The sequence below is a fragment of the Saccoglossus kowalevskii genome, chromosome 7, assembly GCF_978046115.1.
Source record: "Saccoglossus kowalevskii chromosome 7, keSacKowa6.1, whole genome shotgun sequence".
Lineage (NCBI taxonomy): Eukaryota > Metazoa > Hemichordata > Enteropneusta > Harrimaniidae > Saccoglossus > Saccoglossus kowalevskii.
In genome coordinates this window covers 31,566,243-31,588,931 of record NC_140647.1, presented here as the reverse complement: position 1 = coordinate 31,588,931, position 22,689 = coordinate 31,566,243, and the positions used below count along the sequence as shown (strand labels likewise).

The 22,689-nt window shown below is 35.9% G+C and overlaps 4 protein-coding genes across 4 annotated transcripts; 3 read left to right on the top strand and 1 right to left on the bottom strand.

The window, feature by feature from the left end:
• The first annotated feature begins 4,243 nt into the window (after positions 1 to 4,243).
• Positions 4,244 to 5,225, top strand: LOC146740937 (uncharacterized). The gene is made up of 2 exons (XM_085501907.1): positions 4,244 to 4,608; positions 4,745 to 5,225. The coding sequence occupies exons 1-2, from the start codon at positions 4,244 to 4,246 to the stop codon at positions 5,223 to 5,225; spliced, it is 846 nt and encodes a 281-aa protein (XP_085358033.1).
• A 189-nt stretch (positions 5,226 to 5,414) lies between these two features.
• On the top strand, positions 5,415 to 7,514 carry LOC102804930 (uncharacterized). The gene is made up of 2 exons (XM_006816593.1): positions 5,415 to 5,626; positions 5,747 to 7,514. The coding sequence occupies exons 1-2, from the start codon at positions 5,415 to 5,417 to the stop codon at positions 7,512 to 7,514; spliced, it is 1,980 nt and encodes a 659-aa protein (XP_006816656.1).
• Positions 7,515 to 7,542: 28 nt separating this feature from the next.
• Positions 7,543 to 8,352, top strand: LOC102805048 (uncharacterized). The gene has a single exon (XM_006816594.1). The coding sequence runs from the start codon at positions 7,543 to 7,545 to the stop codon at positions 8,350 to 8,352; it is 810 nt and encodes a 269-aa protein (XP_006816657.1).
• A 1,874-nt stretch (positions 8,353 to 10,226) lies between these two features.
• LOC100371063 (peroxisomal carnitine O-octanoyltransferase-like) lies at positions 10,227 to 22,425 on the bottom strand. The gene is made up of 16 exons (XM_085501744.1): positions 22,360 to 22,425; positions 21,356 to 21,497; positions 17,698 to 17,822; positions 16,834 to 17,015; positions 16,618 to 16,745; positions 15,914 to 16,025; positions 15,730 to 15,823; positions 15,511 to 15,624; positions 15,139 to 15,240; positions 14,190 to 14,273; positions 13,506 to 13,613; positions 13,247 to 13,374; positions 12,295 to 12,418; positions 11,747 to 11,919; positions 11,022 to 11,141; positions 10,227 to 10,794 (listed from the first exon to the last, which is right to left on the bottom strand). The coding sequence occupies exons 1-16, from the start codon at positions 22,402 to 22,404 to the stop codon at positions 10,641 to 10,643; spliced, it is 1,935 nt and encodes a 644-aa protein (XP_085357870.1). The 5' UTR covers positions 22,405 to 22,425; the 3' UTR covers positions 10,227 to 10,640.
• Between the last annotated feature and the right edge of the window lie 264 nt (positions 22,426 to 22,689).

Below are 22,689 nucleotides of genomic sequence, written 5' to 3'. Positions count from 1 at the left end.
GTCGAGGTCAAGTAGATGCAAAACTGCGTACCACCGACAGTTTAATAAATACTCAGATGCAATTACATAATACATCAAATGGCCTCAGCTGTCACATTGCGCTGATACAAATCCATCACCTTAATCCTCCGTTAAACATTGTGTTACGAGTGAAGCACGCTTTGTTGGGTATCCTGGATGACGATCCTCACTGGATAGCGTAATATTGGTGAAATGAATCATGTTTCTCACATTCTTAATTATCGGAATGATGTACGGCATTTTGTTCCCGAAATCCATTTAAGCGTGTCATATGACATTTCTGTACTTTTTATATAACTTTTTGTGTGTGCATGTAATTGCATTTCATTGCACTATGTATTTTGAGATATTTATTGGATAAAATAAAATTGTAAATGTTACTTCATGTATTTTTTTTCCTAATAGTATGTTCTATTTATGTTGATCATTGATTGAAACTGTAATAATTTGTGACGTTTTACGAGCAACAACGGCCTATGCATATCATTAGTGAGGGGACAATGCATGTATCTAGTTGTTATCATAATATGTCTCGATTGGGTAATTATGCTCATAGGAAGGTACATATACAAACTACTATTGCTTTTGTAATATGCATTGAGAATTAACATTGGAGATAATTGGGCAATGCACTTCTTTATGAATGATAAATGGTGGGTGGCACTGATTACTTCTATGTCCATGCTAATACACATTTTTGAAAATAACAAACAATAATATTGCTGCATGAAATACGGCAATTAACTTCAACTAAATGAAAACTAATACACAGAGCTGCCGAAAACTTCTGAACAAAAATAACTAAAATAGATCAATAATAACCAACCGATATCTGCAGAATAAATCAAGAAAACTACACAAATTTACTCCATTTAGGAATTCCTAACGGTTTGCCTGAACGCACGGCACAGTTGGAGGCGTGGCCTGTTCAGCATTTGTCAACAACCAATCACAAGACTGGTTACGAACCACATCGAGGTCACGACTCGGTTAGCCTTGCTCAACTGGTAAAATGTAGGTAAGGCTTTGGCGAAATTCGAAGGAGCAACTAATATTCTTCAACCTGGTATTTTATTTAGATTTTATTTTTCATTCTTTTCGTCTGTTTTTTCGAGTTTAAAAAATGTTATCTGGCTGGAGCCTTCATCCCTTGTCTATTTCTTACACTAGATACCAGCCGATACCCCCCCCCGCTCATAGAGACTGCGTATTGCAGTTGATTATAGTTTCTGGGTTCCCTGTGAACGTACACGTGTTTGGCCATCATTTAAAATTTTAACCAACTTAACAATAGGTTGTTTGAAATTATTGGTCCAACCGATTAATAGATCTATGTGTAACAATCAAAATAATCTAGATTTAATTAGTAATGTGATTTGGTTGTTTTTTTTCCAAAAGAGACTAAACTTAAAGCAATTGTTCTTTCCAAAATTAGGAAATGACGAAATGTCCAAATATCTATTCCCACAAGCTGATCAACCAAATGATCTTACATTTACCGGCAAAGCACAGACAGTAATCAAATGTGCTCTAACCAGCCAATCTATACAGAAGCGAAATGTGTTTAAAAAACATATCTCGTTTGGCAACCGTTATCATTTTCATCTGAACCTATCAACTGTTAATTAACTAGCTCATACATTGTTCACCGTGAGACTTCCCGCAGCCCTAATGTATATCTGGCAATGTTTTCACTATCTAGTTATTAAGACCTTCATTATAGACAACACCGCCATCACGCGAGTTATATCAAATATAGAACCTTGCTGTTTTTATTTATAATTAATCTATGCGACGTTATGCATATTATTGTAGATAACCCTTGCGTGACACTAAAGCATTTAATTACAAGTGATTGATATAATTTTATAAAAATCATTGTATCTTTGTAATTTACGTACAAAAAAAATATGAAATTTAAGAAAGAATTATTATTAAAAGTGTTATTTGAAATAATATACCCGACTTAAATTTGTACCATCTACAATTAAGCTTGTACTGTTAGCACTTATAGTTTTTACATACAAAATGCTATAATTTCATTTTTGAGCAATTTATGAAAAATACACTTGTGACCTTTTGCAAGATAAAAAATCCCTCCAACGGGGTTAAGATACACAAATACGATTGACCATTTAGTAATGTAAGATTATACAATACTTTTTATAAGGCGTCCAAGAAATAAACAATAGCTATCTCATAAAATAGACTTTTTTTCCTATATGATAATACTTAATTTGTATAATATTTAAACAATAATGAATGACCCGCTGTGAAAAACCTGCTATGTAGTGCTGCTAATTTAAGTGGCTATTTTAGTAACACTGATGACCTGAGGTCACGTTCACCAGGAGCCGAGAACAAACTTCTTATTTATCGATTTTTATGTTGACATTTGTTCCAAAAGTCTAGTTATTATATTAGAGTCTCAATTATTGTTATGAACATTAGCGAAGTTCAAATATGAGAAATAATTCTTAGTTAGAACTTTCGGGTATTCAGAGCGCATTATGAGAGTTGTTATGAACATCGTGACTGAATTATTATCGAACAACAAACATTCAGGATATATCTCATTGTACAAGATTCGTGATTTATTTGTGTATACACTCTGATATCGGGAAATCGTTTATTACAAAATTTATGCACCAGCTATTCTACAGTTATTGTCATTCGCGATGATTTCACTCTGATTTGTAAGATAAATTCTCCATACTCTTCCATTACCCATGATACTGTTCGAGCCTCGTTGGTAGGTTTTTCTAGAATTTTCAAGATGTCGCTGATGTAACAAGTGTTTGTAAACCGTTCCGTTGAAATAAAACAGAGTTTGTGTTTATCGAGAGCCGTGAGTTTCTTCAGTGTCACTGGGAATGGGCGAAAACCTGTATCAGAACATTAAACGTTCCCCACACCGAAAGGTGGCGACCACGACGGGACTTACTGCACAATAACGTTTGTGTTATACAGAACCGTGTAATACAACAGTGAGTATTATTTCCAGCTTATATAAAAAGAACTGAAACATTTGATGCGAAGTTAAAGAATACGTGAACTGTTCATAATACGCCACACAGAAATACACCAAACATGGCATTTACGGAAGAGAAATTTGCAAGGCAACTAACAATAGCCAAACTCAAGCTTGAGGAAATTACTGAATTATCACAGAGTGAATGTACTGCTGATATAACAATGGCGTATGAACAAGTAGGCGAGTTACTGAAACGGCTGGAGCATTCGAGAGATCAAACAACTGAATATCTGTTAGACAAAGAATCAGAATTAGAGTATGTGAAGCAGTGGACAACAACGCAGAAAGCGTCCATGCAACCAATCAGGGAGGCTCGTCAGCATATCAGAAAATTGGTTGATGATGCAACAGAGCGAGAGACACAAGGGAAACTAGAAAAGGAACTACATATCCAGCAAAGGGTGAGTGAAGAGCAATCCAAACACCGACTACGACAACAACAAGAAATTGAAGAGATAATTATTCGTCAACAAAAACGAGAGGAGGAGTGGTATTTGAGAAAACTTGATTATGAAAAACAAATACAAGCTAGACATGCTGAACAGGTGAGCAGTGGGGAGTCTTTAACAGCGCCCTCTACACAAGCAGTGAAACTACAAAAGTACACTATTACCCCCTTCTCTGGTGATTACAAAGACTGGTTACGCTTTTGGAATCAGTTTACTGTGAAGGTGGATGGGTCCAATATTGCTGAAGTCAGTAAATTTAATTATCTAATTGAATTGGTGAAAGACAAACCAAGAGAGGACATCCTGGGACTGCCTCACACTGCTGCAGGATATCAGGAAGCTAAGAAAATACTTCTACAAACATACAGCAAAGATATTAAAGTACACAAATCACTGATAAAAGACCTTGAGGAAATTCCAACTGTTACTAACATCCACAAATTGAATGAAGTACATGACTTTTATAACAGGCTATCAAGAATTGTGCGTACACTCAAAACAATGAATAAACTGACTACAGCACAACGTTCAGTATATACATTAATGGACAAACTAGGTCCTGTACGTGAAGTGCTTGTACAAAAGGATTACAACTGGGAAGAATGGGGTCTAGAAGAGCTTGTTGAGAGTCTGCGGAAATATGTGGAATGAAATCCACTGAGAGTTACTGAGGAGAATAATACTACAAAATGGGGAGATGATAAGAAGAGAAAAGATGAAAAATTGCTGCTTAGGAGTAATGGAGATAACACACCGAATCGTAAAATTAAGTGTGTGTATTGCCACCAGGAGAGCCATACTCCGTAGAAATCGAATGTGTTTCAACTGCACAGGAGTTGGACATCTTGCGAGTGACTGCAGATCAAGGGGATGCAGGAATTGCAAAGGAAAGCACCACACATCAATTTGTGACAGGGCAAAATCTACACTTAACGTTTCAGAGAGTGCAAAAGTGGAAAAGGGACTGAGTATCACTACACAGCATACAGGTGCGATTCATGCTACAGTCCTGAGCAAAGTTGGAACAGAGACAGTTCGAATCATGTTTGACACAGGTGCTGGTAGTTCATATGTGTGTTCTGACTTGATCACACAATTGCACTTGTAACCTATAAAGAGAGAACAACGCTGTATAGAACAGATGTATGGCACTGTCAGGAAAACTGTCGAACTGTACAATATTACAATAGAATCACTAGCAGAGGTGGGTTTTCATTTGATGTCACCTGTGTAAATGCAGAAAAAGGTGTTACCAAACTCACTTACCAAACCCAAACATCAAATCACTGAAGAAACGACATGTTCGGTTTCGCAGACTGCAGTTCAGTGAGGAAGAAACGACTGAGAATCTACTTGCTATTCACATCATCTTGGGAGCAGCCGACTACCAGAGGATTCGAACAACAGAACCGCTGGTGTTGGGCATAAATCCAGACAAGGATCCAGGTGCTGAGTTCACCATGTTGGGTTGGACAATTTCAGGAAAGCAGTCATCAACAGAAAGTCAAACAGAGAAGCAGTTCTTCATGAAAACCGGATATGAAGAATTTGAGAAGCTGTGCTCACTGGATGTTTTGGGAATTAGGGATGTGGATAGCAAAGAAACTTCAATGATTCATGAAGAATTTAGACAACAGTTGAGTATGACAGAACAGGAATACTACGAAACCAAACTGCCATGGAAGCAAGATCACATTCCTCTTCCTACAAACAAAGGCTAATGCACAGCTCGACTATACAGCACATCAAAGAAACTAGAGAGAATGGGGAAATTAGAGGAGTACAATGACATTATGAGAGAACAAATAAATCAGAGAATTATTGAGCCTGCACCATTTCATTAAACAGTTGAGGTCATTCATTATGTGCCACATCAGGCTGTTATCAGAGAGAAAGCAGAAACAACAAAGATGAGGATAGTGTATGACTGCTCAGAAAAAGCCAACACAAAAAGCCCCTCACTCAATGACTGCTTAGAGACAGGCCCCTCACTACAGCCACTACTGTTTGACATTATGATAAGGAACCGCATGCGAAAATATTGCATCACAGGAGACATCCAGAAGGATTTTCTTCAAATTCGAGTACACGAACAAGACAGAGATGCAATGAGAATTTTGTGGTACAACAATCTACAAGATCGTCAACTGATGGAGTACCGTTTTACACAGGTGATCTTTGGAGCAACTTGAAGTCCATATATCCTAGGAGTAACACTGCAAAAACACATTGAGAACTATAGGGAGAACTATCCAATAACAGTCCTATTGGATGATACATATGTTGACGATATTCAAGGAGGAGGAGAGACAGAACGTGATGTTGCAGTATTCAAAGAAGAATCTACCAAAATACTATCAGAAGGTGGGTTTTCACTTCACAAATGGCACAGCAACATCACCCATCTTAGCTCCAAAAACAACACAAAACATGAAGGGACTGATAACACATCAACCAGTGACACAAAGATTCTCGGTATCCCATGGAACAAGATGGAAGACACACTGATTCTTGACTTTGAGCCAGGCTTAAAAGGCAGTGAACCAACTACTAAACGGAAAATGATATCTGATATTAACAGCATTTATGACATACTTGGGTGGAGTTCGCCAGTAACTATCACTGCAAAATTGATCTTCAGTGAAGTTTGTCTTCTTCAGTTACATTGGGATGAAAGGGTGCCAGAGGGAATTCACAAAAAATGGTGGATGTGGATAAAAAGCTTGCAACTAGCACCAACCATAACCATACCACGCTGTGTCTTTACCGACACACCCACAAGTTTTGAGATTCATGGATTTGCAGATGCCAGCAAAGTAGCTCTCTGTGCTGCAGTCTATGTTGTGGCATGTCAGGACTCAAAACCAGTCAGTCAGCAGTTGCTAGTTGCTAAGTCCAGAATCGAACCAAAAGACAGAAGCATCCCAAGATTGGAATTGGCAACTGCTCATACTTTAGCTATATTGCAGAATAATGTTTCAAAGGCATTAGCTGCATTTCCCATCACAGCCTGGAATAGTTGGGTAGACAGCACAACAGTTTTGTATTGGCTTCAAAACCACGGTGAATGGTCAACATTCGTTCGCAATCGAGTAAGAAAGATCAGAGAGCTTACAGATGCTCAGTGGAGATATGTACCGACAACAGAAAACCCAAGTGACTTGGGGACCAGAGGCACAACGCCAGACCGTCTAGGTACACTTTGGTTCAATGGGCCAAAGTGGCTTTCAAGTGAGATAGACAGACCAGTTCAACCAGAGATTTCGGAATCAGCAGGCACGAAAACAGAAAAGAGGTCAACGAAGTACAATAAAGCTATGCTCCTGACAGAAGATGAGAACGACTTGAATAAATGGGTACAAGACCTCCTGAGCCGATTTCCCTTCTGGAAGCTTTTGCGCATAACGGCACACATAAAGCGTTTTGCAGACAGCTGTAGAGGGATGAGACGGATTCGGCCTCTCACTAAATCTGAGATGTCAGCAGCGGAGACAGTATGGATTAAAATGACACAACAAACAAACAGAATGACAGTCGACATTGCAATATCAGTAGGTCATGACGGGATACAGAGATGCAGCAGTAGAATCCAAGGTTACAATCCAATCTACATTCCACGAAAGTCAGCCTTAGCGAGACGGATAATTGAGCATTGCCATATTCTAACATTACACGGGGGAGTAGCCACAACAATGAGTAAGGTGAGAGAGAAATACTGGATTCTAAAACTGAGATCGCTAGTCAAATCAATACTACACAATTTTAACCATTGCAAAAAGTACCGTGCCTTCCGAACTGAATTTACTGAGCCCTTTGATGTGACAGGTGTGGACTTTGCAGGACCACTTCACTACAAATTAGGCAAGAGTGAAATGAATAAGTCTTACATCGCTCTCAACTACCAGAGCTGTACACTTAAAGCTGTGCAGAGATATGTCAATGATAGAATTCAAACGTGGACTGAAGGAGTTTGTTGCATGGAGAGGATCACCAAGTTGTATGGTGAGTGACAATGCCAAGACATTTGTCGCGACCAAGATGTGGCTAACTAAGCTTCAGAATGATGAAGTTATATTCAACTACCTCACAACAAAGGGCATTGAGTGGAGATTTAACCTGTCACGCTCTCCATGGTGGGGTGGTTTCTTTGAGAGACTCATTGGCATCACAAAAAGAGCCCTATCCAAAACTATAGGACCAGCGCTGCTGATGTTCGAAGAACTCGAGGAAGTACTGCTGGATGTAGAAGTTTTCATGAACAACAGACCATTGTGCTACATGGAGGAAGACTTAGAACAAGTAGCTATCACTCCAAATATGTTGTTACGCGGACAGCCAGCACGTTACCTAGAGGACAATGTTCATGACTTAGATGCTGACATAGGCAAACGTCTAAAATACATTAAGACCTGTAGAGAACATGTACGTAAACGTTGGTTAAATGAATATTTACATGCATTACAGGAGCGTAATACCAAGGGGTTAGAAACCAAAAAGCATAAATTGCCAGGAAAGAACTCTGTTATTCTACTGAAGGACTCAACAAAGAACCGAGCAAATTGGAAGATAGGACGCATTGTAGATACCATTGTTGGTAAGGACGGAGTGATCAGAGGATACAAAATCAAGACAGGCAGTGGCTACATCGTTGAAAGGCCACTCCAATTGGTTTGTGATCTAGAAGTCAGCAATACAAATGATGAAACTCCAGTGGGTGATGATATTAAATCAGAAGAACCAGATGGGACCCTCAAGACCCAGAATGTGAGTCGTCGAAGTCGAAAGGCAAAGACTGCTGCAGTGAATCGCTTAGTTGGTGTCATTGCAAACAAGATTGAAGACGATTAGAAAACCATGATATTAAAGTTAAGGTAACTTAAGTTAAGGGGAGGGTGTGAAAAACCTGCTATGTAGTGCTGCTAATTTAAGTGGCTATTTTAGTAACACTGATGACCTGGGGTCACGTTCACCAGGAGCCGAGAACAAACTTCTTATTTATCGATTTTTATGTTGACATTTGTTCCAAAAGTCTAGTTATTATATTAGAGTCTCAATTATTGTTATGAACATTAGCGAAGTTCAAATATGAGAAATAATTCTTAGTTAGAACTTTCGGGTATTCAGAGCGCATTATGAGAGTTGTTATGAACATCGTGACTGAATTATTATCGAACAACAAACATTCAGGATATATCTCATTGTACAAGATTCGTGATTTATTTGTGTATACACTCTGATATCGGGAAATCGTTTATTACAAAATTTATGCACCAGCTATTCTACAGTTATTGTCATTCGCGATGATTTCACTCTGATTTGTAAGATAAATTCTCCATACTCTTCCATTACCCATGATACTGTTCGAGCCTCGTTGGTAGGTTTTTCTAGAATTTTCAAGATGTCGCTGATGTAACAAGTGTTTGTAAACCGTTCCGTTGAAATAAAACAGAGTTTGTGTTTATCGAGAGCCGTGCGTTTCTTCAGTGTCACTGGGAATGGGCGAAAACCTGTATCAGAACATTAAACGTTCCCCACACCGCCAACCCATAATGGGTGAACGCTCACTTTGTGCTTGAGTCCATTATGTGTTGGCGGGGAGTTCATTATTGTTATTATTTTGTAGCGTTGTCAATACCAGTGGATTTGCTGCCACTAAAAAGCGGAAAATTTTGAGAAAAATCCACAGTGAACAGAACAGTTTCAACGTCACTGGCCCGTGAATATGAATAATTTAAAATGTCTTCCTGGAAATAGTTTTCACAATCTCATATGACAAACTAATAAAGAAACTAGTTTTAATCCATCAAATATAATTGTATTTATTTATTTATTTACATTGCGGGTGAACGGGTGACTGACGTGTGGTGTGGAATAACCTTGTAGTGATCGTCCGAGGGAACGGCACACCGTGACTGGTACGCCGTACCGTGTCCGCCGCGGCCTTTCACTACGCTACGCTAGATAGCTGGGTCAACTGTGTGTAGGGGTGTGTATCCGGGGTACATGTTACATGTACGTAGTCCTACCGTTATCCCATCTCACGAGTGTTTTCAAACAATCAAGGTAGATGTTATTGGCAATTATCTGTCTGTAATCAGAGGTCATTTTTGAGGCCGGTGATTTGACGAATAACTCGAAGCCTTACAGGCGTACAGCGAGCGACCGAACATGACTGGAAAGCTAATGGATGATAGCCATCCTAGAAGGAGAACAACAGTGATTTTAATCTCACTGTATAAATAAACAGATACACACCTGGGAACACGGATACTTTCATTTATTTATACAAACTGTGCCCGGACTGTTACATTTACCGGGAGTCGACGCCGAGGAAATAAGAGTCACGTCGGTCTTTCGTCGATCTCGTTTTGCAAATTTTGTAGTACAAAAACAGAACAAATTCATCTCTCTGTACTCGTAGACATACATTGTACCCCCATTTCGTTTGCATTTGCTTGGATAAATTATCCTCGTTTTGCCTCACTTCTTCAACACGATAAGTCGAACTAATCAGGAGGCCACCAGGACAGCAGCATCAGTCACGGAATCTAGAAGCGCGCGTACTAGATGGAACGCTTCAACCGAACGCGCGTTAGCTTACAGAGCAGACGACGATGCTTTCAAAATATTGTCTGATTTCGATATTGAAATCTGCTGTTATTAGTTATGGACCGTTTTATTTGATGTTGATTGTGGTATTAAATACTTGTTATCGTACAATATTTCTTCCATTTCAATAGTTTCTTCTTTATTCGTTTTCGAAATCAACATTGTATTCATATCCATGGGACAGGGCCTAGATGCTCAATAATGTAATACATTACCGCGAATAATCTGCTGCAATGACGTCATAAAATCCACTGGTATTGATAATGCTATAATATAATACTCAATAATGGGATACATTATCGTGAACAATCTGCTGCAATGACGTCATAAAATCCACTGGTATTGATAATGCTATAATATAATGTTTATAAATTTTTATTTATTTGTTGGCGTGTTACTTTTTCGTTCATCCCTAATTATATGTGTTCATGGTAGCTAAACTAGGGCAAACAATCAAGTATGTTCTTGTGAAATCTAAGTTGATATAAGTTGTGCATCAATCACAATTGATTTTTTCTCGGTTGGTGTCACTTGTGACTTTTATACATCAGACAGTATCCATCAAAGGTGGAATTGGTGAGTATCGTCAGCATTTCATTAATAGTTTTTTCTAAATTTTCCCTGTAAAGTACACAGTCGGTCGCCTTGTCTTTCTTCCAGGACGACACAAACAGTGTTAGCCTGTAAAAAAATACAAACAGTTTTAAAAACACTTTTCTTTGATATCTGAAATGATAACAACTATGACTTTTGATTGTATTTTATAGGGATTGGATTTACAAAATAATTTTCTCTTTCTTCGAGTAACTGGTAATTTTCTTTGCCAATTTCGTGAAAAACGCAAATACGTAATACATATAAATATCGAGATAGACTACAATGCTTCACATTTTTTTTAGTAAACTTACTCGTTCTGGGGGAAGGAGTAGAAAACACCATATCCGTTTTCGCACATCGGTGGCATGAAAGCTAACACTGATGAATATCCAGACATAGAAGTCGATAGAATGTAATTTCCATCTCCACCGCTGTCATAAAGATATAATGTCACATTATAGCACATCTGGACTAGATTAAAGGTTGCTTAATTATGTGAACAGATTCTGGACTTTCCCCAATGACACACAGTCGACTGTCAACTAATTTGCAGGTTTATCCAAAGTGTGGTTATCACTGAAAACAGGGCGACCCTATTCTATAGCAATTACACTCTAATGTAATTCATAAAGCTTAACTGGAATTTTCGGAATTTGGGATTGTATATATAAAATATTTTTATGATAAACAGTCCAGACCATCAAATTTCACATGATAGTCAAATGAGTCAAATAAAGTATATGAACAATATTTCTTTATACTAAGTTTAGATTACAATGTTACCATATCAAGCTTGGGCTTACTATAGGATACACGGACTGGCGCCATCAATTTCATATATAGCTTCACTCAACAGACAGATAGTTACGTCACCCATCCTTCCGTTACATTTCGTTAAAGGTCTGGAGAATTATTGATTTCCTATAAGGAGATGCCACTGCACAATGCTTGCTGTTCTTTCAGGTTTATGATCACTTTGCGTCAATATTATATAATCCTGAAAAATTCACCTCATAACAATCAATACAAGTGTTACCTTTTCATATACGAAGGGTCTTTATATAATTCTGGAAGCGGTATTCCATTCTCTGCTGCAATTATTTCTAATCCATAAAAATGTCGATCACAGCCCTCGTTGCGTTTACATTCACCCATCAACTGCACATGCTTATTAATCGCCGTGAGAAACAAGTTTAAAGTTTTAGATGGCTGGAAAACGGAACGAAACAAAACAATACAGTATAAGAATACAAATACACATACATTTTCAAAATTAGAAGAAATAAACACTATTTAAATTCGAAGTTGTGGAAATAAACCATGTATTTTACACACATTGGGTACGTCACTTGTGACACACGACGTACAGGACGCTGTGCGAAAGATTACAACTACACACACTCGTTCATACAACATAGAAAGCTCTATATTTTACCAGAATATTATATGCCCATGCATGCATGCAACTTTAATTTGAATGTTTGATTGTCTTAATTTAAAAATCGCTATTATTATTAAGTCGCAAAATCTATTGCTCCATTTGTTTCTCAGATCGCCAAGATTAATATACATTGCTCAACTTACTTCAATGTTTTCACCCGTCATATACTGACACCATTGTATTGCCTCCACAGAACATGTCCTCACTGTTTCCGTTCTGCTATGATAAAACTGGCGAGTTGTAGCTGTCTCATATGTTGGGGCAGGTCTGTACAGTAAATAAATAAATAAATAAATAAATAAATAAATAAATAAATAAATAAATAAATAAATAAATAAATAAATAAATAAATAAATAAATAAATAAATAAATAAATAAATAAATAAATAAATAAATAAATAAATAAATAAATAAATAAATAAATAAATAAATAAATAAATAAATAAATAAATAAATAAATAAATAAATAAATAAATAAATAAATAAATAAATAAATAAATAAATAAATAAATAAATAAATAAATAAATAAATAAATAAATAAATAAATAAATAAATAAATAAATAAATAAATAAATAAATAAATAAATAAATAAATAAATAAATAAATAAATAAACAGTTAAGAAATAAATAAACAGTTAACAAATAAATACACTTCCAAATAAATATACTTTCAAATAAATAAATATTCATTTAGTTGGTCTTTATTTCCCATTTATGTTGTGTGAATATTTGTCTTTTCAATTGTCTTGACATAAGGTTATTTTTATATCTGACTGTCACGGCATTTGGTTGTCTTGGTATTTCCTCTCATGGTCCTAATTTAAATACGTAAATAATATTATCCATTCATTTGCTTATGACAACCACTGATTAATGTTATGAAATACAAGTACAGTGTAACAACAAATCGTTTCTCACAACGCCACTCAATAAAGAGGAATATTGTTACATAATCGAAATGGGCGATCATTCGTGAACACATGAAATATGTTTGTTATTACCACACAAGTAATCAGATTATCATATTCAGCAGAAATGCGTCACAAAATGCAAAAAAAAAATATTTGGGTTGAGTTTGAAATACTTTCATTACCTTCTGTACATCTTGTAGTAAGTATATTGCAATGCTAATTGCAAAAAGGCATCTGGGTGAACTTTCTTGGATCTCAGAAATTCGCGATCAAAGCTTATTTTGTTTATAGACAGCTCAATATTTCCAGACTTGAAAAAAAATAGTGTATCATTTAAACGCATCTACTATACAATTATATGTTTATTCACAAGAACACAAATAAAGCCGGACAATAAATAATCGAATAATCAATATTAAACACTCAATATTAAACACTCACCTCCTCCCGGAACTGTTCAACAGCTTTATGTATAGTTTCTGTTATATGATCATCCACAATAAAATTTAGCTCTTGCGGATTTGGAAATTTGCTCACATCTGTTGAACCCTACTTATGATAATGGCAAATAATAATACATTATGCACACAGTATTTATTAACACATGAACTATTAATTGACGGTTGAGACACGTCCTACCATATTGTAGATTACTTAATGTGTGTCCACCTGCAAATTAGTGTAAAGACGTTATATAATTTGGATTATAATATGATAAAGCTGTGTTCAGCTATGCTTGGCACATATATATGATCACGTATTCCTAATTTTGCCACAATCTGTGACAACCTCTACTGGTTCATGTTCCTTATTTGTTTTAGTAATTCAGTGTGGACTGAGTCAAAAATTAATATAAAATGCAAAGCGAAATAGAAAGGGTTTTGGCGACAAATAGAAATTGAAATTCTGTTTATAGACACTCAACTTGAATCATAAACACATTTGAAATGATTAAATGATTAATACAATAATTAATAATGTATCGCCAATAATTTATCACAAACTTATGCATTTTTTAATACTCGATTTGCTGGATATTGTATATCGATGAATTATGATTTGAATCTTCCAATAATCGGCTTTGTGACAGTTTTATGAATGTAAATATCAAATGTTACACCATACCTTCCATACGCCATCTTGGGAGATAATTGTGGAATTCACGTGATTCAAATGATTTACAAGACACATTGCGTCCGCTCCAGTGTGCTAATAATTATATATAAACATAAAACAACAACAAATAACTTAACGATTAACTAGATATGATTGCAATGTCTAAATTACATGAAAATAATAAATAATTCAGTCATGGCATATCTGATCTCGTGAGTTGTGAGTTATATTAGACTATCTTTACTATGTACTTATAGTAAGATATGATACGAGGAATGCAGACAATGATATACACTAATATACACATAAATATATATATCCGAATATGATTACAATTTTATTTGATTTAAAACACAGCATAAAATGTGTACAGATTATTCAGTGCAATGTCAATTAAATAGAGTGTTAATTTAATTAAAGATATCAACTGGTCTGAGTATTTGTTTGTCTTTATTTTTCAGGCATGCAACACATTTACTGTTCCAAAAAAATTGAAGTGAAAAATAATCACGTCTGATAAGATTATTTGTAAAAATGCAGCCATTACGCATTACGCAGCCAATTACCAATTATTCAGATGTACATATCAGTGAATGGTGACTGTGGTTTATTTCTTGATCTCAACGAATCTCTGTTCATTCACCAAAATTCAATCCGACTGCGTGGTGGGAATCAAGACTTCACTTGCAGTTGCAAAACTACTAGTCATATATTGGAAATATATTAGAGTTGTCGTCTGATAACTTTGCCGTAAAAATAAGAAACGCCTGAAAGTATGTACGTCGTAGAAGCCGCACTAAAAGATTGACAGCTGTGCATTGTAACGGTTTCGTGAGAATGTTAAAATAAACACTATTCAATTCAGTGTTCTATTATTTGTATATTACCTCCACACAATGGTGTGTGAAAAACTATATTTAGTGAGAATGCTATATGATACGAATGTACTTGCACTTACATCTATGTTCAGACCAAAGGTTCCATTTTTAAAACTAATAAGTGTATAGCCTTTATCAAACCATCGACCGTGACCAATACCACATAAGGATTCTCTGGCAATCTGGAACAAGGCAAAAATAATAATGGTTTAAAGGAAACCTAGTACTTTTCTCGAATAAATGGGATTCAACATAATTTAGTTATGTCGAATGTTAGATCAATCAAATGCCCAAGTGTTCGAAACTCGTTTGTAGTTAGAGATATAATCGTATACAATTATGTCGACCATGAATATAGTGACGTTGGCCGTGCCATATCATCGTGTAGAAAACATCACAAATATTAGTGAATGACATAAACTTTAGTCAGCTGATAAGAATATCTACCATACCGATTGCAGAGTTTCCGAAGCTTTGTCTTCAAGGCTTAGTATTAGCAAACTCGACTCGATTTCATCTAAAAACGTTTTATTCCGTGGATCCAGGGATAGTAAATGTGACCTCGCCTTAAAAATAAAATACCAATATATTTGATATAATGTTAATTTGTTTCCAACACAACATACTGTGAAATATATTACAAACAGTGTAATAGTATAATGTCGATTTACCTGTGCCCATGGTGTTCTGTCTAGTGCTGTCAACATTCCCACGCTTAGTATAGTAGGTTTGTTGTCACTTTCTGTCTTGACATACTCTAATTGCCTGCAAGATTCAGTTGTTAAATCAGTTGTTTGGTCAAGCTATAATTCAAATTAGAAAATAAATTTCTACTATGCGATTAAATAATAATACCTCTGGAGTGCTGGTGCAGACAGTAGTTTTCCATCATCATCAGTAGCATTAAACTTATAAAAGCGGCCTTTTCTCGTGACGATAAGATGACTTGGACAGTTACCTTCTTTCGCTGGAAAATATGGAATATGAAACTGTTTAAAAGTTATTCCAAAATATGCACCAGAATAAATATTTTGTGGCTACAAATGTGTGAAAGGATCTGATTTGAGAAAGTGAAAGAATTATTTTGATAAATATGTCAAGAATGGGATTTGTTTTTATGTGAACACTGAAAATATTGGAAACCCTGCAATTTTCTGTTGTATACTGATGTCGAAATATTAGAACTTTCTGGGACTCATCGACCCAAAAATCCTTGTTTTACATTGTAGTTACCTCAAAACGTTTTGACTGCTTTAATACAGTTGATGTTTTGACTGTAATTTGTTCTGATCGTGACACACCTCAGACCATCGTCTACTCTTGACAAAGTTCAAAATAGTCAATTGGACTGTAATTTTGATTACCAAAATACACATAATAGTAACATTTTATAACATAATATAAATTCTTGACTGAACCATTCAAACTCTCGCTTCTAAAGAACATAATATATTAATATTAGCAGAATGGTTTTAGCCAGTCACAACCATGCAACCCATCCATATTTTCGAACTGGACACTATTGAAATACTACGTGATTATGGTAATTAACCACTTACCCGTTTTAAACCACCGTACAAAAGTGTCTTTCTGTACACCAGGGACTCGGCTACTATTAAACAAACTTCTATATTGATTCATAGATAATTTTGTTCCACTGCGATCAGTCTCTACTGGCAGAGTCTCTCTAATCAAATAATTATGAAAATAATGTTTAAAATTAATATGAAAAATATAAGTAACACAATAATGTTTAGAGATAATGAGTAACTTACTCTCTGAGCATTTGCCAGAATTTTAACACGTTCCACAAGACCAATGCACATCTTTCTACTTGGGTGACTTCGTTAGATTGCCAAACTTCGCCCATAAGCGGGTTTATTATTCCGTAATTGACACCACTATAATTCGCAGAACCTCTTGCTTTTAAATATAAATCCAACCACCAGTACTCAAGCTTAAATAATAATAACATTTATTCAATATCAACGATTCTAAATAAATTTGACAAATTCAATCGCATTTATTTCTTTGAACCCATTTTATCTACTATTTTATCTATCTATTGGCGGCTTTATCATCTGATATACTAGCTCGTTCACAACAAGTTCATCGCAAACCTAATTGAAAGGGCCAATTTATTCTACATACTTGGTTTGCACAAACTGTACAGTCTCTGTATATAATAATAGTATTGAAGGGGGGGGTACCCGAGGGCGATGGAAGACGCGACTCGCCGTGTTGTAGCAAGGTAATTGATTGCCGTGTGCGAGCATCGGTTAGAGTCACGAAATTAGTACATGTTTATTAAGATTGAACACAGTATTTACCTTGTTTATTCGGTCTAGATTAGTTTCTATATATACGTATTGATGGCGATACGTATACACATATATTACTTGTAGATGACTGTGACGAGGTTACAAAAACAACATTTGGAATTTGGAGTCGAGATCGAGTAGTATAGATCGTGTGATAGGCATTAAGCTCACAAACTCATCTGTTCGATACAATCAGTTGCGCTATTCGTACCCAATATGCATTGTGCATACTGTCAGCATTAATACCCCCCATGCGTGAAACATATATGAATATAAGTAAGAGTTACTGGTTGCATCAGGGAGGATATTAAATATTACCCAATTCCTTTCCATGCTTGCTTTCTTCAGTAACTTCTCGTGAAGCTCTTTCCCGATACCGTCATGAAATGATTTCACGATGCTTCGTGTGTTATCCAGTTCTTCCGATGAAACGTGAGGTTTAACTAATGTTGTAGGAACGACAAAATGAAACTAAATTTACAAATAGCATTACTGGTTTCAGGCAATTGGTTAACATTGGTTGATGTAATCCACCGTGTCTCAGGTAGCATTGAACACAAATATGAAATAGCTATGCATAAATTTAATACAATACTGAGCCAAGTGGAAACTAAAATTTCAGCTCATCTGCGATCAAGATAAAATCATTGACCGCAAAAGGGCGCTTTACTGCTTATTTTTCTCGTGAAATAGCTAGTCTATATTATCAATAATGCGACAGCAAAAATAACAGAATTCGTAAGAAAAGGGCTCAAATAGCAACGATTTAAATTCAATCCGATATGCCGAACCAGCGAGAAACGTGTTTTACGCAATAAATACTACATGTTCTAATTCAAGTCGATTAATTGAAGCACTGATGAAAAACAAATGCAGGACATTTTTATTTTTACAATTACCTAGTAATTTAAATTGCTTAATTTTACATGATTGTAGAAAAGCAAAACGACTAACCATGCGTTATAAAATGTTTCATAGAAAAGTAGCCATCACAAATGAACATTTCTGGTCATCAAATATATATAATAAAACATCCATATATGACAGATGTACTGAAATATGCTTTTGTAACGCGAGAACAGCATGAGAGTAGAATGACCTTTCAATGTCCCTGGTGGCGGCTTCTGGTGGTGTGCATTTTTACAAGTCTTTTACTAATACAATTCTAGCAGGTGCACACGATAGTACTTGCAACAAGTGCTTATTTTAATTTGACATTTTATATAACACAACGTATTTATTTGTATCTAAATTTAATTTATGTCCTCATTTGTTCTGTTTTTGTAACTTATTTGTGGTATGTGGCTACTATATGCAAGTCAGCACGTGCTACCACCATGACTTTTGTGGATTTTTTAAAATATAAAAAACAAAACAAGTATAACAGTAAAGTAAACAAGTGTGTTCAGTGATTGTGAAGAGGATTTTCAAGGTTTTTTTGCCTTTTGTTCACACTTTTTTGGAATACGCAATGTGAGGGGGGAAGTTACACGACCTATTCAATATCACCACTTCCGGTTTAACTTGTCATAACGAATATGTCATATAATCAATGACTGTGGCAGAAGGATAGGATCGTTTCAATGTACAATCATATGCTGCCCACCAGTTCATATCGTACAGTCAACTTGTAGGTGATATAATGCAATTTAGAAAATATAAATTGTGACGTTATGATTATTAGTGAATGTTTAATGAACCGTTACTAGGGTAATAAGTGATTAAAATACAAAATAGCTGTAAGTAATTGGTTCAACGTTTCTAATATTTTTTTTCATTTTTTTGAGAAAAGCGCACGATTAAGATACATCTGTATTAAAGTAAACGTTACATATACATATTCAGCTTGGTTCTATCTCCACGTGTGATTACATTTTTGGAATCGTTATATCACACGTGTATACCAGTATATAACCACTAAACAGAAGATTCAACTATCTTTCACTGGTGACGTCACATTCATTTAAAATATGGGCGCGAATGTATATACCGTAAAAATCCGCAAATAAGCGCCACCCTCAATTAAGAGCCACTCAGGGAAAATTTGTTACATTTGACCCTCCATTAAGAGCCATCAAGAGTTGAGTGGTTTTGTCAATAAGAAACCAGAAATAAGCGCCAGCCGCCCGGTTGTTTACAATCAGGCAGACACAAGCTTGTCGTGCCTCACTTCCACCCTGCATTGTTTATTGCCCCACAGAAGGTGTGAGACAAATAAAGATTATCCCCATAGCTTGCCTGATGTCCAGTATAATTGAGAACGGAAGAATGACAGACGAAAGAAATACACTGAGAGCGTGAATGTGACTGTCAACTTGTCTATTTTAAATTTCTGACACACAATCGACCAATTCACAAACTATTTAGTAGTAACTATATTTTTTGCCGAAACACCGAAGGACACGTTGAGATATCCATTGCCAATGTTGTCTCTATAACCAAGTAAAAAACGTCACGATTTTAGAACGCCTTTATCGGAAAATCGGAGGTATCGAAAATACTTTCTCACAGACGGACCGGAACAGGAAGTCAATAGAAAACAAAAGATTTTTTCCTTAGCGTGGGAGAAATTTGGTTAGCGTGGGGGGAAACAGAGGTGTTAATCCGGTCCTGGCAACGTTTGAGGGATCGTGACGTAGCTCCGACTGTGAGAATGTAATGATTACGCAGCCCACTCTCGCTGATCGTGAATTTGGGTTATTTTTGGCATTTCATTTGAGACGTTCGTTTTGGGGTGATTCGAGACAAAATGTTCAGGGAAGTGACAAAATAACTGGCATTAGTTTGGAGAGGACTCTCTTGCCGAAAATAATCAAAATTGAAGTCGAATGGATTAGTTCCACAAACTTTGCGCGATCAACTTGTCTTACAGCAAAGTGAAGTCGACGTGACCCGCCTGACCCAAATATTTAAATTAGCTATTTGTGAGAATTGAAAATAATCTGGACTTGTACCAATTAGAAAATGCCTTGTAACAGGCCTGGGCTTTCGTAAATGATTTAGTCTCACCGATTGGTCACAGGAAATTATTTTTAATACATGTAATTGTTACTTTCTCGGTATCGTTTTGTATTTGGTTATATAGGGGTGGGGCTATAGTTTGACCCCGTTTGCCTGGACAGTGAAGTACGTGAATATCATTAACATATCATTATAAGCTGGCTTGATTATGAAACAGGAAATGTATAAACCAAAGCTGTACTTTCAGACGTCTAGCGCAATTAAAACAATGCCCAAGTACCCAAGCTGTAAAAATCTGTAGAAAAACGTGTTTTTCTTTATTGTTTTTGCCATAAATACAAATGATTGGGCATAATTTTTTTCATTCGTTCCATGCTCCTGTCGCTGCTGGTCAAATAAATTCTATCGAAACTATTTTATATCGTCACCAAATCAACCACCACGCCAGCCACAGCTACGCAAGTTATTCCCAGTTTTCAAGAAAAAAAAATTGGAGTTTGCCGTACCAGACTTGGTAAACAATTGTACAACGGAATTACAAGTGTGGGTCAGACTCTGAGAATGCTACCAAATCCGACTTCAGGCATCGCTACGCATTGTCAGTGAAACATGACTTCAGGCATCGCTACACATTGTCGGTGAAACGTCGAATCGTCGTGTACGCTAAGCAGCACGGTCGGCGAGCAGCCGTTCTTATGTATTTGACATTTGTTATTCCCATAACAGTATTTTTACAGAATAAATTAATTGCAATGATACATCATTAATAATTACTTGTCTGTTTTGGTTGTGTGTGTGTTTGCCTATCCCTTCCCCTTTTCACAATGACAAAGTTTGATCACCCTGGTTTAAGAGCCACTGGCTACAAAGTTGTCAAAATGTTACCTCAAATAAGCACCACCCAGAAATGAAAGTGTTACAAAGTGGCTCTTATTTGAGGGTTTTTACGGTAACTAAATGTCATATGGATATATATTATGATAATAATATCATATCATGTTTTCCGAATACATACCAGACTCTATGTATTTGTTGAGCGTCTGTTGCAATGGAGGTACTGGTAAAGGAGGTAGGTTATCTTCATATTGAAATGTCTGGATTATGTTTGAGGATGACACGGTTCTTCGCATTGTTAGTCCATTCAGTCTTAGCCCAGACTGCAAGTAAAACATTATTAATATACGAGAGTTTAAACAAAACTCAACAATAACAAAGAAACGGTAATGGCATGTTGATGTCACCGCACTGCGTTGTTCATAATATATAACTTTTCTAATTATCACATTAAAACTTAGGGAATCTGATCTTAGACAAACCACTAAAAATAAACCAATCAGCGCAATTAAACAACTATGATGGCGCACTGAAATGAATCTTTAAACTCATTCCAACCAAGAAAACTTTCTGCATGATTTGATCTTAAAAATGAGATGAGCTTAAATATTTTGACGAAACATTTGTTAAGCTTGTGGGCGATGTTCCTTTCTTCTTCACACTTTTTATATAACTACTTCCGTGAAATTTCTAACCATAACCTCGCGGGCCGAGGTGTGCCTGACTTCGTATTTGCTCGTGGTGTTACTTTGAAAGTTGACTCTTATACGAGTACACTATGTACCAGGAACGAATATCGAATATCCGGATAACATAGTGACGATGTGAAGCAATGAATTTATTGTTTAGTACTTCTGACAAATGCATCGGATTAATTGTGAATTTACATAAACATATGTATTTATCAAATATCTGTTAAATCGATTACGTTTGTTAAAATAAAAAAAAAAAGTTCATATTAGAACATTTTTTTCTACTAGATGGACATATATTGTGGGAAATTCAATTGTTCTATTTATGTAACTATAGGATTACTAATCGTCGGTAGCTTAAGCAGTGTTCAACAATCCAGTGGTCAACACAAAACTACTCCATGTTGTCCTTCCCCGTCATGAACATATCCGTTATATGTTTTACTTGTAACGGTGACATGCACATATGATAACTTCACCAACATACACCTACCGTAAATACTCTACGACAATATCCCGGTGAAATCCGTGCCATCATTTTGACTATAATATAAGCCCCAATACTGTGCAGTAAATATGATAGATATGTATAGACCAAATCACTTCGACTTTTTACATACACTGTATTAATGCGCCAGCTCAAAATAAACTACTCTACAAATAATCCTTGCTAAACAGAATATATGCTTTTAATAAACTGTTGTAATATATCTGTCATGACATTCGTTGTCATTGATCAAATATTGGGAAATGAATATTACACAATTATAGTTTTGTTTTGAAATCTGGCAATGAAGACATCTACAAACGTGCGGAACGATAT